Genomic DNA, 17,020 nt, shown 5'->3' on the forward strand with positions numbered 1-17,020 from the left:
CTCCTTACTTATTTTAGTTTTGATTTAAAGCTTTAATTTATTGTTGACTGATTCTCTTCAAATTTCCTCTAAGCTCTCTTATGTTCCATGTTAAGACTTGCTTGCTGTACTTGATGCTGTATTACAACATAATTTGAATTTCTTTTGTCTGTACAATATGTGTTGGTGTAGGTAACATCTTCAGTCTTGCGGTTTAACTATATTTTTTTCCTTTGTCTTTCTGCTTCCTGTGGTGTGAGAAACAATGGGAAAGGGAACTTAGTGGCATGGTAAGTTGGTGAACTAGTATTTCACCACTGAAGATCTAATTCTAGGATTCAAAATGGAATTGAATCTAAACATCTGTTTTCTTAATCTGTATTGAAAAGAGATGCTTCTGCAGCTTTGAATGTTGTGGGTGAACAGTTTGAAATACAGGAAAAATTATGTGTTTAGATAGTCTTTGGTTTATGCTGGTCTTTTCATTCTGAGTGTAGAACCACCATGAACTTTATAAGAATGCTGTTGAGTGTTTGTGAATGCAATTGAGAGTTTTGGCTAATCATAGTTTGTTCCTTTGCAGGACTGTTTTCATTTGCTCCAAACTTTTCCTTGGTTGCAATTAAAACTTTTTTGTGTTGTGCCTCCCTGTCTTATCATTCAGAATGTAAACTATTGAAGAGAGATTGTGGTATTTTTAAACCTAGAAGGGCTGTGAATTCAACTGTGGGTGAAAACAGCAGACTGCACTCTGACTAAGGCTTCATATTTTATTTCCGTATTTCATATGCACACATATATATACATAAATATGTGGGGTTGTGTGTGTGTATAGATATATATATTATCACAAAAGAACAGCTAGTGTGCCAATATCCTGCTTTCTCAAGTTACTTAGGAGTGTATTTATGCTAATATCTTTTTTTTTTGTCATTGATGGTCACTATAAGACTGATCTGTAGTTTAGACTTGTTTTGCAAGAGATCTATTAACAGAAAAAAATACAGGTTTGACAATGGATTTTTTCTTTATTTCGTTTATTTCGTTAAACGAAATAAATATACCTCTGCTTGGCTTTATACTCTGTATTTTGCATACACTATCCATTTTAAGACTACCTGTTCTTATGAATACGAAGTCTTACATTTTTACTTTTAGCTCCTTACTGCCTCTGTTTCTTCACTGTAGTCTGATTTTCTTTTGACTTCCTTTCAGTTTATTGTGTTCAGGTAAGTAATTACTCAGGTGTTTTAATAGAATTCCTGGTCAGACTGCACTACACTTGTGAGTAAAATTTTAGAAATGAACTTTGGGCTGAAGTGGAATGTCATTGTCTTCTCACTTAAAATGCCTGCTTTTTTTTAATAGTGTATTCCCTTTTGGCCTGAAAATGATGCCAACAAACTGCTTGTTAGAGTTGAAAATTCAGATCTGCCTCCAAAGAAGATAAATTTTGATAAGCAAGAAAATTGTCTCTTACTGCATTTGGACAACAAGGTAAATGACCTTTGGAAATTGGATAAAACAGCATAAATAAGTTCTCTGTTTTCATTCTCCTCTTTTTTTTTTTTTTTTTTTTTTTTTGCCTTTAGACTCGATCAAATATTTCAGAACCTTAGCTTAGGAAAAGGCTATATATATGCAAGTATATTACTCTCATTCACACGCTGTCCTGTTTATATAAGGATATGTACATTTTTCATTTTAAACGCTTTTTGGAGAAACAGACTGTTGAAATTGTAAGAAAGATTCTTTTTTTTCCCCATGTTTTCCAGCTAAGGCTGCAAAGTATTTACTTTAACCGTGAAGTGAAACTGCTACTTTGAAAAGTAATTTTGATGCCACTAAATTTGCCAATACGTTGCAAATAGCCTCATCTAGCAGCAGTTCTGAAATACTTTGATGTTTTTCATAGTAGAATATTTTGAGAGGCGTTACTGAGTTTGAGTGGTTCAAGGAAGATTCCTCTACTACCAGCCTAGATTTTGATAGTATAGAACCCCTCTTTTTTTTTTTTTTTTTTTTTTTTGTAATTTTGCAAAATTTTTGTTACTGAATGCAGTGTTTGTCTCCTAATAACGGTATGATTTGGAATTTTTTTTACAATCATGTTAGAACGGGTTGTTCATTTCACTATTTGGTGGTTTCATCCTATTACAGTACAAGTTTAAGGAATATTTGAATTACATTTGCTTTATTAGAAATTAATTATGCTGTTATTTATTTTATATTTTTTTGCATCTGATAGCTTGGGGGAATTATAGTGGATGTTAACCTGACAGAACATTCTACGGTGATCACCTTTTCTAATTACCATGATGGCGCAGCACCATTTCTGTTGATAAACCACACTGAAGAAGAAATTATTGAGTATGGACAAAGGTATGCAAGAAGGGTTTTTGTGTGGATATCTGCAATGAGACACATCACTTATTTCATGTATTGTAACCATGTCTCCTTAGCAGCAGGTAAGCAACAGGGTGGTGATCTTCCCCCTCTACTCAACCCTGGTGAGGCCACAGCTGGAGTATTGTGTCCAGTTCAGGGCTTCCCATTACAAGAGGGACATGGAGCTACTGGAGCGAGTTCAGAGGAGGGCTACGAAGATGATTAGAGGACTGCAGCACCTCTTACATGAGGACAGGCTGAGAGAGCTGGGCCTGTTTAGCCTGGAAGAGAAGACTGAGGGGACACCTTACCATATCTGAGCGGAGGGTGTCAAGAGGATGGAGCCAGTCTTTTTTCAGTTGTTTCCAGTGAGAGGGAAAACTGTACATTTACAAAAAGCCTAAATTACATACAGAATTAACAAAATACATAAATCAGCATTTTAGGTTTATTTAATAATGGGAAGAAGTTAGAGTGCTGTGTAAAACAGTATTGAAATGATACTCTGTAGAATACTCTCATCTCCTACACAGGAACATATTTTTCCGATTGTATCAGCGGTCTATGAAATTGTAGAGCAAAGTAGATCAGTATCCAAAACTTTCTTTTCATTTCAACTACGTGAGCTGAAATAATGGAGAAGAAAAGCCTATTTGTTATTGAATTGAATGTCTTAGTTTTGTCAGAACACCCAAAAACCTTTTGTTTTATAAACTGAATAGGATTAGTAGTTAACAGAGTGGTAAAGCCAGTCACCTGTTTATAGAAACAAAAGAAAATATTTTGTGAGCTAAAAAAGCATGAGTCTCATTTTACAACAATTTTGTGTCCTTGCATCCCTTTTGGGGCAAAGGATCTGCTTGGATATTCTGGAACTATGCATGTGCTGACTGGGTAAAATAAATAATAGATGAGTTGGAAAAGTAGTTAGATTTGAAAGTTTTCCAGTGCAATTAAGTTTAGTTTAGATTTAGCAGAAATAATAAAAATTAATAAATTAAGATTTTATAGGAGAGATGAGGGAATGGACTGGAAAACAGATGGGTAGTTATGTAAGTTTTGTTAAGCTGGACTGAAACTTAGGTTACTTTAACAGATATGAATTATCTGCAGTCACTGAAAATTTATTTCTGTCTTGGTTTTCTCAAACACCTGATGGAACTGGGGTAAGTGTTTGAAGTTGAGGGTGCAAGTCTTTAAAACGTGAATTCTTCTGTTCACATTTTTTTGCATAAAGCATTTTTCAAGGCGTAGTACAGAACGGTGCCAAGCATTCTACTTGTGTGGAGTGACTTAATGCTCACAGCAAATTATGTTGATCAGCACTGTGCTGCACAACCGGAGTGCAGCTGTACTGCTTCTGTTCTCAAGATGGAATGTCTTCATAATGCTTTGCTACTGTATGCTACTGTATTCTTATACTTGCAGTGCATACTATTAGCATTATTATTTTGCAGTGCAAAGTGTAAGCATTATTATAGTGCTCTTGGACAGTATCCTTTTAAAAGCCAAATGTACTCTTTCAGACAGTCAGACCAGTGTTGACAAAATATACTTATTTCAGAAGTGGAAGAGCTGTTACTCAAATACAAAGATTGCAGCTGTATGCTGCTCCATTTTATATGAGGAATAAAGTCAAGCATTTTCTTCATTTTTTTTTTATCTGTAAGGATTAGTCGTTTTTATTTTGTCGGGATTTTGTTCATCTCCAATGTAAATTTAATACATAAATATTTTAATGAACTATATGACAATGGGCAAGCTCCTTCCAGAGCTGTAGTAGAAAAGTCTGCCTGTTTTAACTGTGATAAAGTAGATAGTAGAAGAGTAATAGTGTTTAAAATCTGTTTGCCAGAAAATACCTACTATATCTAGATACTAAATACTAGACATTTTTCCTTTCAGCAGATTGTGTAGAGGAAAGCTTTCCTAAACAGTGGACTTTAAATGCTTTATTTTTTATATATCTTGGAGTATTAATGTTAGACAGCACAAACCTCGAATTTTCTTCTTTGTGTGTATAAGCTCTGCTTTCTAATTTTTCTGTACTTAATGTTTCCATATTAATCGCAAGTGGCAAAGAAAATGTTTTTTTGAAATCTACTGGGTATAATTTATTTATGAAGTATAAATATTTGTTTTTAAGTTTAAATAATACTTTTATTAATTGTGCTGAGGACGTTTTATTGCATGTTTTTATACCCTTAATGCTGTTTTCAGTTTTCATTTTCATTACTTAAAAAATAATAAAGGCGTTCTTGGTTGTTTAACGGATATGTTAGAATGCAAATGTCATTGATGCAAAATGTTTACTTACATTTTAATTTAGTATTACTTCATTCTAGCTCCCTCAGTCAATTGGAAGGCTGTCTTCAGCCAAATAAGGCAGTGTTGTACACTTGGGCAGACCCAGCAGGATCTAGAAAACTGACATGGAAATGTGGAAAAATAACTGAGGAAATCACCCCAAAGGAAGTATGTCTATTATGTAGCTCTACTTTAAATTTTATTTATTATCCTATTCTGTATCCACTGATGCAGGTTGTTTACTTGTTTGTTTGTTTGTTTTTCACTATTTTGTTAATAAATCTAGGCATTATTTTGATACAAGCACTGTGCAGAGCAGATTCACTCAAATCACAATAAAGATGGCTGTTCTGTAGCTTCATATGCAAAAGCTGGGGATGTTAGCTTGAATAGTGGTGTGTATGCTGGCTATACTTTTATGCGTGGTTTTTATTATCCTCACGTAGAATTAGTTGGAAAAGGAAGAACTGTAATATTCTTGACAATTTATACGCATGATTAGACGAATAGCTAAGTTTGCGAAATAGCATTATGTTTAGCCACTGTTGGCAGTACAGGAAAGGTTTTCACCTTTAGAACTTTGTCTTGCTGTAGACCTAATTCAATTCTGGGATAACTGATGCAGGAGGAACTTCATGTGATTGAATCAAGACTGTTGGTTTGCCTTTCAAATTGCATGTCCTATGGAATTTTTGTCTATTCTTAGGAAAATAGTTCAACAGTAAAAATTGAGGAGAATTGTTTGCAGAATGTGCTGACTTGTGCAGCCATGACTTAGTGATTTTCAGATCACTAACCATGGAAGCTAATATGCCTCTGCCATAACTGCTACATAATTTTACATTACTTGCTCTTGTTTTACTTTAAAAGGAAACTCCTAAATATTTTGTTTGGTGTTAGTCACTTTCTTAATAAGGTTTTGATTCTTCAACTGAACTGAACGTATATTAAATGTTCTATTCACTAAGGTGTTTTTCCCTGCAAGTTCTGTAAGTCTTATCTGTGATAAAAAGCTAAGTTAAGTTGTTGAGATGTTTATGGTGTGGTTTTGCTCACAAAGCAGCACAGGATCATTTGATAGAAGGAAAATGATAGTATTCTTCTGGTTATGAGTTTTTGTCCAATCCATGCAGACTGTAATGCCTGTCAGAACTTTCTGTGAGTTAATACATTACACACAAAAATGACAGATAAAATATGGTGCTCTGATTTACTTATTTTTTCCTGAACATGTTCAGTGAAGGATCCAGTGAACACCCAGAGGTGTCTGGTGTATGGCATAGTGGAGAACTTCCCTTTGTGGTACTTTGTCTCAGTAAAAAATTGAGATAGTATATGTTAAAAGGTGTCTTGTACTAAACCTGTGTGTAACATACCAAAACAGCTTCATTTAGTTTCAAAAATAGGGAAATATTTTAGAATGGTGTATTTTCATGTCATTATTTCCATAACAAAGAAGGTAACATGCAGTGTCTAGGCAAACACTGTGATTTTTCTGAAAGCACATCAGATAAAAATAGAGGTGTTTTTCAGGTGCTGCTTTTAAAACATTAATGGATTTCAATGGATGGGAGAGTGCTATGGATTTTTGCGATTTAGCTAACTTATGGTGGGGAGAAAATAAAACAACACCTAACAACAACAAAACAGCATTTTTTTTTGTCTGTAATTGAGATTAGCATACATATGAAATTCCATATACGGTAAGTACAATAAGGAATCACATAAGTGAGGTTTGGGCACTGAACAGTAACAGCACTGTGTTTGCTAGAGCTTATGCCAATAAGTGGTGTTTTCAGTTCAAAAGTGTGTGTGAGAGAGAGAGAATGAAAGACTGCTGTAAAACTTCATAATGAAAAATTTTGTTATTTTCCTATACCTTTGTAAAGTGGTCTCCTATTTCAGTTCATGTTATTAAGACTTTCACATTTTCTTGTAGCGGGTAGAGTGGTGAATATTGTTGTAAAAACTTTTCCTCTCTTGTTTTGTAGGACAAAATGGAAGTACTCAGCCTGGACTGTAGAAAAGTGGTCTATTTAGCATCATTTTTTGAAGGCTTGCAGCGTATTGTCCTGATCACTGAAGATAAGAATGTTTTTAAACTGGCGTATGAAAGTATAAAGGCAGAACTAGCAGAACAAGAAATCATTCTGTCTTTACAAGATGTCGGAATTTCATTGGTTAATAATTATACAAAGCAGGAGGTGTCCTACATTGGAATTACAAGGTAACTTATGTAGTGTGCAGCGATATAAAATGTTTAACTTAAGGTATTTTCACTAACTGAATTTCATTTTTGGGTAGAATCAAAGAGAGCACAGAGATCTGCATAAGAGTATTTAGAACTGGATTTTTATATTTTGCTGTTGTAATGGGAAGTGGTTTCATTGTGTTTTATATTAATGCAAATGCTTTCTGTATATGTGGGTGGATGTATATATTTTTGCAACATAAGCATAACTGTATACCAAGCTTCCCAATACATTGAACAGAGTTGTTTCCTGTCTGTATAGTTTGGGAAGTGATAATAGAGTTTTAAGGAGTAGAATGTGAGGATAGTTTGTCAGTGAATTTTTCTATCTTCAGATAGAATCAGCAGCATTTCTGTTTTCTATTTTGAAAATCCTGGTGCAGCAGTAGCAGCTTGTAGTTCTTACTAGCTTTGACTGAGTAATTATCCTTTAGCCCTTAGGTACTTTCCCACTTCTTTTCCATGCAGCTGGCACTCCTTATTAATGCTAGTCAGCAAGGGAACACGCAGTTCTCTAAAACTGATCCCTCCAATATTTCTGCCTTCTTCCTGCTTTTTTGCCACCTAACCTTACCCATAAAAGTGGCCTAAAAGAAAGCTGGAGAGGGACTCTCTCAGGGAGTGTAGCCATGGAACCAGGAATGATGGCTTTGAACAAATGGAGGAGAGATTTAGATCAGATGTGACATGAGGAAGGAATTCTTCACTTGGAGCACAAAGCGCACCTGGGCATTAGGGCTGAAGATGCACCTTGCTTCTGTTCTTTTCCGTAAAGAATAGAATGAAATTACCTAAAAAACAGTGTTAACAATAAACCCAAGGCACAGTATGGGAGGTGCAGGGCAGTCCCTGTGGCCGAGGGGCAGCCTTTCTCTCTGGCAAGCCAAATGGCCCGGGGGAGCCAGCCCCAGAAAAGGGGCCCTCAGCCCCCCAACCCTCCTCCTTGTCCACGTGAGGCATCTTCCAGGCCACTCCCAACACAGCTGCTGTTGGCCACGAGTGGGCCACTCCATCACAGAGGCTGGCTGAGGTTACAGTGGCCACCAGTGCCCTGGGCCCTATAAAGCAGGCCCCCCTGCAGCTGGCCCACCACTCGCTGAGCATCTTGGCCCTCTGATTGCCAGCTTGTGTGGCAGGAAGAAGACTAGGAGAGCAAGGCGAGCAGCAGGCCTCCTTCGTGTGCGAGGACAGCCATGCAGTCTGCTGAAGCACAAGAAGGAATGCACCTGAGCAGAAGGAGGTGTCGTGGGCAGAGGGATGGCACCAGTGGCACAAGAGACACCAGTGCCCGAGGGACCTGTGGCGCCCACAGACAGATAGAGGCGGTATTATTGGCACCGTAATGATGCAGGGAACAGGCCGGCCCCTCAAATACCCAGCGACAGGGGGCCTGGGCCTTCCCATAGGTGCAACGGTGATGTGGGGTGAAGTCAGAAACATCAGGCAGGCAGTCACGGGGAGCAGAGGTGTGCCCATAGTCTGGAGCACAGTGCAGGACCCAGCCATGGCTGTAAGCCAGATGGCACCATCGGACCCATGCATGAAAATCAAGCCGACAGTGGCATGGGACCGAGGTGTGGGACTGGACAACCCCCTGGTTCAGCACCCTGGCCTGAGAACATTCCTGATGGAAGGCATCCCATTTGGGCAGTCCCGGGCAAGGACTGGCTTAGCCTTCTGCCCAGCACCATGGAGCCCATGGAGCTGGATCCACCAGATGTGGAGGAACAGATGGAAGTAGATCCACCTCTGCCAGGACAGACCTGGGACTACTGCGGCATGTCTTTCTGCTCTGCCATCCGAGAGCACCAACAGCATCGCAGGAGTGCCCGGCGAGCTCCCTACTCGTTGCTCAGGCTTCATCGCAAGCATTAGCTTGGAGCCACCAAACACCACGGACATCCCGCAGACTTACCTGCAAGATGTCCTGGCAATAAACAGCTCTTGCTGATTCTCAGGGGTTGTGTGAGTGCTTCCTTTCTGGGAGGGAAGATGGGCTAAACTTACTCCAGGGGAGGTTTAGATTGGATATTAGGAAGAACTTCTTTACTGAAAAGGTTGTTAGGCATTGGAATGGGCCGCCCAGGGAAATGGTGGAGTCACCATCCCTGGAAGTCTTTAAAAGATGTTTAGATGTAGAGTTTAGTGATATGGTTTAGTGGAGGACTTGTTAGTGTTAGGTCAGAGGTTGGACGAGGTAATCTTGGAGGTCTCTTCCAACCTAGGTGATCCTGTGATTGTGGAGACTTGAAGGCTGTAATACCTTTGCTTTGCTACTGTATCATTTTCAGAGGGGAGCAGAAAAGAAACTTTACGATACTAAAGCATTGGCTATGATGTGTTTATGCAGGGGCTCTTTAGATTGCTAAAGGGGTACTTGTATATACTTGTTGCTGCCATACTCCACCTGCTTTTCTATGTTCATATCTGTGAGGTTGCTAGACGGAGGATTTTCTTTTTCCTCTAAATTCTTTGCACTTTACTGCAAAACAAGCAGAAACTTAATGTATGTATGTACTTCACTTATTCAGCTCTGCCATTCGCTAAGAAAATTCAAGTCCTTGCCCTCACTTGAGAAACAGTGCTCTGATAATTATCTAAACAGTGGAAATCTAGATTTTTAAAAGTGGCAGCTAAATGCCCAGATTCAAAATAGGGATTTCTTTTGGGAAGTGGTCATCCATAGTCAGGAGTCTCGCCATGGTTATAGGTGGTACTGATCTGTTATTAATCGAAGGAGGTGTCAAGCTCCTGAAGCCAGTTTCTGAAGATGACTGGTGAATCCTTGGTTACAGTGAAAAAAAACACAAACATTGTCGTTCAGAATGTTGCTGTTTTTGACTGTCTTCTACAAAAATAGAAGCAAGAGGCAATTTGTATCTAACATGATGCAGAAACAAGTTTTACTGTGCCAGAAATGGGATCCCAGTGCATTTAGAAAAAGAAAATGATAACAAAAGCAAACAAAAAACCTACAGCTGTTTCAAATCTATTTTGTAACATTGTTAACATTGAAACAAATTGTTTCAAAACTCTATTTTGTAGCTGTTATTTTTCCTCTAGCTCACATTTATTTTTTATGTTTTAATTGGTTCTGCCATTGATGTATCTGAATACAGACACGGATGTAGCTAGAAGGAATTGGATTAGGGAGCTATGTACATGTATTTTGTATAGTAACTTGTGGAAAGAATGAATATTCTCCACTTGTCTGACAGTTGTTGGTTTGTGCCCTATATCATACATGTACATTCTGTTTGATTGCAATCAGACGTAAGAGCTTCTCACAGAAGCAGTAGAACTAAGCAGAAAAGATGCCAGAGCCCTTTAAAGATAATAGATAACTTTAGTCTTTCATTAATAATAAAAGAAGGAAAGAACAGAAAAGAATGATTCTGGGATACTGTAAACAAAGAAACAAAAAAAAAAACCAACAAACAAATCCTACAACACCATGAAATCAGTAGAGAAAACACATAAACTGAAACACTGTCTAGTAATTTAGGCAGATCAAGTGAAGAAACTATCTATCAAATATAAGAAGCAGTTCAGGCAATGTTTTCTGCTGACTTGAGAAACTCAATTTCTACTGAATCAACCATGCCAAAATATATGCAGGAATATGCGCAGAAGCCCACAATGAGTCTGTGGAATAACAGATGGAGTACTATTGAAACTGAGTTCCTTGACAAAGTGTCCTTACCTGCCTACCTTTGTTAAACTGGGGAGATAAAAACAAACAAACAAACAAACAAACAAAAAAACAAACTTGCTGTTTATCTTATTTCTTCGGTACAGAGAAGGAAGTGGGTGATTTGGGTCATTTTTATTTACAACATGAGTGTTTTACTATGTGTTTTCTCATTCCATAGTTACTACATATTAAAAGCTATACTAAAGCATGTAAAACTTGTTTTGTACTTGCTAAATCTTTTCTTTTGTTTTCAAAGTTCTGATGTGGTTTGGGAGACAAAACCTGAGAAGAAATCAAGATGGAGACCAATGAGTGTTAAGCAAACTGATAAATTAGAACAAGAATTCAAAGATTACAGTGAGCTAACTCCTTCAGAAAATAAGATTATTGAGTTGGAATCCAATGTCTTGGTAATACTGATCATTCTCTAAATCTGTTGTTAATAGTTGTGTACAGGAAAAAGATCATGTATCAGTTTTTGCCATCTATGAAAAACTTCCAGTGAAAATTGAGATGATTGATTTACCCTGCTCATTTGAAATCCCATTTTTTTCTTTGCCTGGGAAAAAAAACTTTGTCTAGAAAGAGAAATCCAAAAATATTCGACAGCTTGCTGTAGACCTGTTTTTGTTAGCCTCTAACTTTGAAATTGAACTGTAACATTTTTACTGGTCACGGGACTAAATATTCACAAAGATACAATAAAGAAATTCTGCATTTTTTTCATCTGTTACACCTGGAAGGAGGGCGGGATGTTAGTTTGAGGGAGTGTTTGTCTTAACACAAAATCTTGTATTTTCCCTCATTGTGGTATACCACAGTGCGACATAATTCACCTGTGTCATTCAGTTACATAAATACAAAAAAAACAAACAAACAAACAAAAAAAAAAAAAAAAAAACATTCCAGAAATCATTCTAGAAAGTAAAAGGATGTTATGTTCTGAATGCTGCTATCCTTGTCTGTAGATAAATTCAAGATACTCATTAGAAATGTGTTGTAGGTAAATTAACATAGCATAGGTAAATAAGCTGCAAGACTTTTACTGTTAAGCTTTTATTACAATGTTAACAAGAAGTGTAAATTTTAAAGTACATTATAACAATCATGTAGCATAACAACTTTTCTTTAATACAAATAACTTTTGTTTTAATAATAGGTGTGTTTAACTCCTAATGGATGTAACATGAAAATTCAACAACCCAATGAGATTCCTATTAGAAGGAATTACCTACCGGCTTTGAAAGTAGAGTACAGTTCATCAGCACATCAGAAGTCTTTCAGAATTCAAGTTTACAGGATACAGGTGAGTCTTGTCAGAGAACAGTGAATTATTTATTAAGAAAAAGTGCCTTTTAAGGAAACTTGGATTTATTTTCAGATTTGTTCGCATTTTTCATTTCTTGAATTTAATTTTGCTCAGTGGCTTCGGCATCAGTGCTTCTCAATCTTTGAAAAGAAATAACTGCTTAAATGCTTCTGAAAAAAAAACACCATAGTCACCTATTACTGTTGAGGAAAATGTTACTGTTCATATTCCATGCTTTTTCCTGCTCTTATTTATGACCAACTAAAAATCAGGTATAATTTGCTATTTTCTGCAAATTACATGTTCAAGTTTTTAAAACAAATCCTTTGTAACAATTTTGTGAACCACTTGTAACCACCAACTGGGAGAAACTTTTCTAGACTATTTGGATTGGATAGTTTCATTTTGAAAACTGAGATATTGTGAACCCTAGTAGTCGCTTTTTTCCTGCTTTTGAATTGGTGGAATGCTACAGGTAATGCTCATAATTCTTGTGTTTTTCCTACTTGTGAAATATTTAACTACTGAAAAGCTAACATGCTACACCTTGTCCTGTCCTTACCCCTATTAGATACAAAACCAGATTCCTGGAGCCATATTTCCCTTTGTGTTCTATCCTATTAAACCTCCAAAGTCCATCACCTTGGATTCAGGTTTGTTGTTCTAGCTTAACGTAATCTTTACTAATAAAATTACAAGATAGCTTGCTTTTAATGAAGTGAACCTTGCCACTTTTATCAGATGAAGACCATTCGTGCTTACTGACTACACAGAACACACATACTAATTCTAGAGACAGGGAGGTAATTTGGTTTTCTCTGTATCTTCTTTGTAGAGAAAATTACCATCTAAACAGCAATTAGAATAAACAAACAAAAACAACAACAAAACATTTTATCCATTGATACCATACCTTTTAAGCACATCTTTCTGACAAACCAATTCATTGCTCTTGGAGATTTTAAGGTGTAAGTTAAATTTATTTTGAGTTTAAAATGGGCTTTTAGCAGTTGGATTCAGACCACAACTAAAGCTGAGAGCTGACCATCTTAGGAGGAGAGTTCCCTGATGAAAATAAGAAATGTTCAAAACTTTGCTAGACTTGATGATTGTGAATCTGTTGCATGGTTTCTGTATTACTTATGTTTGAAGTTCAGAAACAGGATTTTTAATAATCACTTTTAATCTTCAGTGGCCAAAACTTACCCTACTGCCTAAAATAAGTTGTTCATAGTAATCATGTTGTTTAAAAAGCATGCTTTTTTATTTGCTTGCATACAATACATGACTAGCGACTTACCTGAATAAGAAAAGAAATGTGCTAATACCAGTCTGGACTCAGAATTGCTATGCGATGCACCATCTCCTTAGATGGCAAAGTATATTTTGTGTGTCTTGTTTATAACCTACCCGGTTCTCCATGGAATGGAGTATAGACCTCAAAGTCAGTGTACAATGTGGGGAACTGCAGTCTTACATTAACTTACTTAGGGCAAAGTCACTTGGAAGATCAGCATAATGTCAAGAGAGATTCTGAGTTGAAATACAAGAATTTGAAATATAAAGAATACTATATAGCTTCTTTTCAGAAGCTATTAAAATGGCAGGTTTTTATCCTGAATATGATCAATTTTAAGCTAGAGTTCATAAAGCTGAAGATTTTTTTTTATTATTTTTTATTTTTGTATTGGTCTTTGAAGAATTTTTTTACAAGACTAGGGAAATTATATGTCTAAGATTATATCATGATTAATTTGCATTTAGATGGTACATTTTCAGAGATAACTGAAATAGGATTTTGATACTCCATTTCACCCTTGTCTTCCTATTCCTTCCTGTTCCTGCTCTTTTCAGTGATTTATTTGTTTGCCAGTCACATCCATTATATAATCCTACTCCATAGGATTGAAAAAATCCTGAACACATATGACATTTTCATATTAAAAACATAAAGGTATGTCGATCATAGAAAGATCTGTGCTGATCTGTTTTTATTTTACAACTTCATAGCACCAAAACCATTTACCGATGTCAGTATTGTTATGAGAACTGCAGGACATTCACAAATATCTCATATTAAGTAAGTATTTTGACATATTCCATCTTTTTGCCATTGATTATGTTTAATCAAGCTTTAAAATTAAAATCAATTAGGGGCAAACATAATGCAATATAATTTTACACCAAATCATACTGGTAAAGATAAGAGCTCTTCAGAAAGAGACGTGAAAATGCAGCCCTCTTTATTAACCACAGAACTGCAGAGTAATGAAGAATTTTCAATTCTTCTAATGAAGATTTTTAGTCTTTTCCTCATTTGGTAAAAACAAGCAAACAAATAATAATAATAATAATAATAAACTCTACAGGACAGTGTTACATGCTGCTAATTTATTGAAATTATTCTGGATACAGGAAATACATTTGCCTTAGAGCACTGTAGGAAACCTTTTGACCAATAATGACAAATTCCTTAAAAAAATCTGAAGTTCATAAGTAAGTGATATAAGTATCCTGTATGATTACATTTTGTAGTTCAACTCATTTCATAATCTAAAGTATTACATCTGTTTTTAAAAACAATTCAATAATATTTTTTTGATTTTTGTGTAGGTACTTCAAAGTCCTGATTCAAGAGATGGATCTCAGATTAGATCTTGGTTTCCTCTATGCACTGGTTGAATTCTTTACACAGACTGATGTACCAAATGGCCAACAGGTAGAAACCTTCTGTTTGAAGATTAATAGATTTTTAATATGTAATTATTCAACTTGTATTTTAAAACAGAATCAACAGGAACAAGTATACAAAGCACAAAAACTTGATGTTCTGTGTCCATGGTACTGGTTAAGTGTTGTGCCTGGGACTAATATGAAGATATGATATTTTCAAGAGTTACTGTTTCCTGAGGCAAATAGTAAAGTCTTTTCTTTATCTTTGTGTTGCATGCTATGCAAAGAAGGCTTTAACATCTTCTGAAAAGAATAAAAGTAGTAATGATGTATGTAGAGTATTGGGTCTTACTAATGCCTGGAAGATTAGTTCATTAAGGACCCAGGTCAGGAGAGAAGTTAAAATAATAATACTCTTTTCATTAACCCATTTTATTTTAAAAAACAATATATGAAAATATTGGCCAGGATATCAGTAAAACTTATCTGCTCATCAGAGCAAGAGAATGTAAGAGGAATAGAGAGACAGGTTATTCAAAAAAGTGAAAGTGTCTTCAGCAATTTTATGCAAGATTGTTAAGTTGTTAGATGATGCAGTTGACGTGTTTCCACTAAGTTGAAAGGATAGGGCAGTGGGAGAGAACAGAGGGGGAACACAAGAAGTTCATACTGAAGAAGAGTAGGAAAAGAAAGTATGAGACATAAGGTGGTTTCCTTGGGGATTAATAAGGAAAACCTAAGGTACAAGCAATTAGCAACAGAGGAGGCAGAACGTTACAGACTTGCCAAAGAAACCAACCAACCAAACAAACAAAAAGTGATTAGCTGTATACAAAGCATATATGGTATGTGTTGAGCAAGCATTTCCTGGTAAGAATATTGAAATTTGCATGTCAGCATGTAATAATAAATGATTTAGTAAAAAGTGTGATGGTTATTCTCTGTATTTTTAAAATACATATATGCTGATAAATTATAAGGAGGTGAGAAATTAGTTTCTGGAATTGCGTTTCAAGCAAGATAGCAAACTTGTTAGAATTTAAAAAGCTAATGTCAAGGAAAAAATCTTGTAAGACTTACCTGCTATTGGTTGTGGTTCGGTAGATATTTTCATCTAAGTAAAGTTGCCACTCTTACATGGTATAACGTGCTAAATATGTCCTAACCTTCCTAACTTCAAATGTGTGGATTTCTCTATTTTGATCTTTAAATGAAGATTCTAATTTTGGTGGGATGTTTGTATGTAAAGGAAAACTAAATGTATTGTCCAGTTGACACAACACTTGCGTGGTTCCCTTGAGTTTGGGGTTATCAGGTACTGGTTAATTCTTCCCACTCATGCTGTCTTTCCTGTGGCCTTCCTTTGAAACCTGTGGGGTTCCTTGCAGAGATCTAATGACACCACAATTTTGGGAAGACTTACAAAATATATTAATTGCTTATTTACCTAGAAAATCTGTTGTTTATATCTTGGTTGTGACTGAAATTTTTAAGTGAAATGTTAAATATGAATAGGAGCCTCTCTAGTGAGAGGCATTTTAACTTTAAATCACGATCTAAACACACATTAGTATTCAGCTCTTCTACTGTTTAGCTTGTTAAAGTAGCAAAGTCTTGGCTGGTTTACTGTTCAGGAGGGACATACCACAATATTTTTAGTTAAAACTTTATTTATTTTGCTGGTTAAGTCTTTTCTGAATATTACTTGAGAATTTTGTATTTTAAAACATTTTTTTTTAATTTATTTGGCCAGTTCTGCAAAAAATATTGTTAAAGAAACCGGTCTTTTGAAGGAGAAAAGCAGAAAGGCTAGATGGAGGTAATCTGAGAATATGTACGTGTCTAGTTTCTGTGTAACAGAAACTTATCTCTAGTCTAGATTTTTGTAGTTTAAAACCTACTTGCTGTATGATCAAAAGGGTATATATGTGTGCCTTTGTCACAGAGTAGATAAAATTTGTCCGAAACTCCACTTCAAAATATTTGGTATTTGAACTTCCTTTTTTTTTTCTTCTAGAAAATAGGTGGGTTTTGGATTCTTTTTATACATATATTTCCTTTTCTTCATACAAATAAAGACAGCAAAAACTAATTAAAATTCCTCTGAAATGTCAACTCTAGTTAGAAAACTAGAATCAGGAGAGTGAAAGTGCTATCAGTCAATATATTGCATCTCAATGGCACACGTTAGATTAGCAAGTTTAATGTGCTCTAAATTTGAAAGTAATATGTTTTTTGAAAATGCATTCACAGCTAGAACTTTTCAAAAAGGATGTGGAATCTCTTCAAGAAGAACTGATGAGTGTGTCATCAATGGATACATCACAAATCAGCTTGTATGAGTACTTCCATATCTCTTCAATTAAGGTATAACTTTTTCATAGTACTGTCTATGCTTGCTCTCTAACTGAAGGATTTT

At 35.8% G+C, this 17,020-nt stretch overlaps 1 protein-coding gene across 5 annotated transcripts in view; it reads left to right on the plus strand.

The window, feature by feature from the left end:
* The window catches only part of VPS13A (vacuolar protein sorting 13 homolog A), a 118,165-nt gene that overhangs the window by 74,887 nt on the left and 26,258 nt on the right, over positions 1 to 17,020 (plus strand). For 2 of the 5 annotated variants that reach the window (XM_032206606.1, XM_032206609.1), the window contains exons 51-61: positions 231 to 269; positions 1,348 to 1,476; positions 2,228 to 2,361; positions 4,713 to 4,842; positions 6,666 to 6,901; positions 10,876 to 11,029; positions 11,779 to 11,925; positions 12,500 to 12,581; positions 13,939 to 14,008; positions 14,542 to 14,647; positions 16,855 to 16,968. In XM_032206606.1, coding sequence (XP_032062497.1) covers positions 231 to 269; positions 1,348 to 1,476; positions 2,228 to 2,361; positions 4,713 to 4,842; positions 6,666 to 6,901; positions 10,876 to 11,029; positions 11,779 to 11,925; positions 12,500 to 12,581; positions 13,939 to 14,008; positions 14,542 to 14,647; positions 16,855 to 16,968 — 1,341 coding nt within the window. The remainder of the gene's footprint in view (positions 1 to 230; positions 270 to 1,347; positions 1,477 to 2,227; positions 2,362 to 4,712; positions 4,843 to 6,665; positions 6,902 to 10,875; positions 11,030 to 11,778; positions 11,926 to 12,499; positions 12,582 to 13,938; positions 14,009 to 14,541; positions 14,648 to 16,854; positions 16,969 to 17,020) is intronic. The other 3 variants (XM_032206608.1, XM_032206610.1, XM_032206607.1) reach the window with 2 other exon arrangements.

The sequence above is a fragment of the Aythya fuligula genome, chromosome Z (assembly GCF_009819795.1).
Source record: "Aythya fuligula isolate bAytFul2 chromosome Z, bAytFul2.pri, whole genome shotgun sequence".
Classification (NCBI taxonomy): domain Eukaryota; kingdom Metazoa; phylum Chordata; class Aves; order Anseriformes; family Anatidae; genus Aythya; species Aythya fuligula.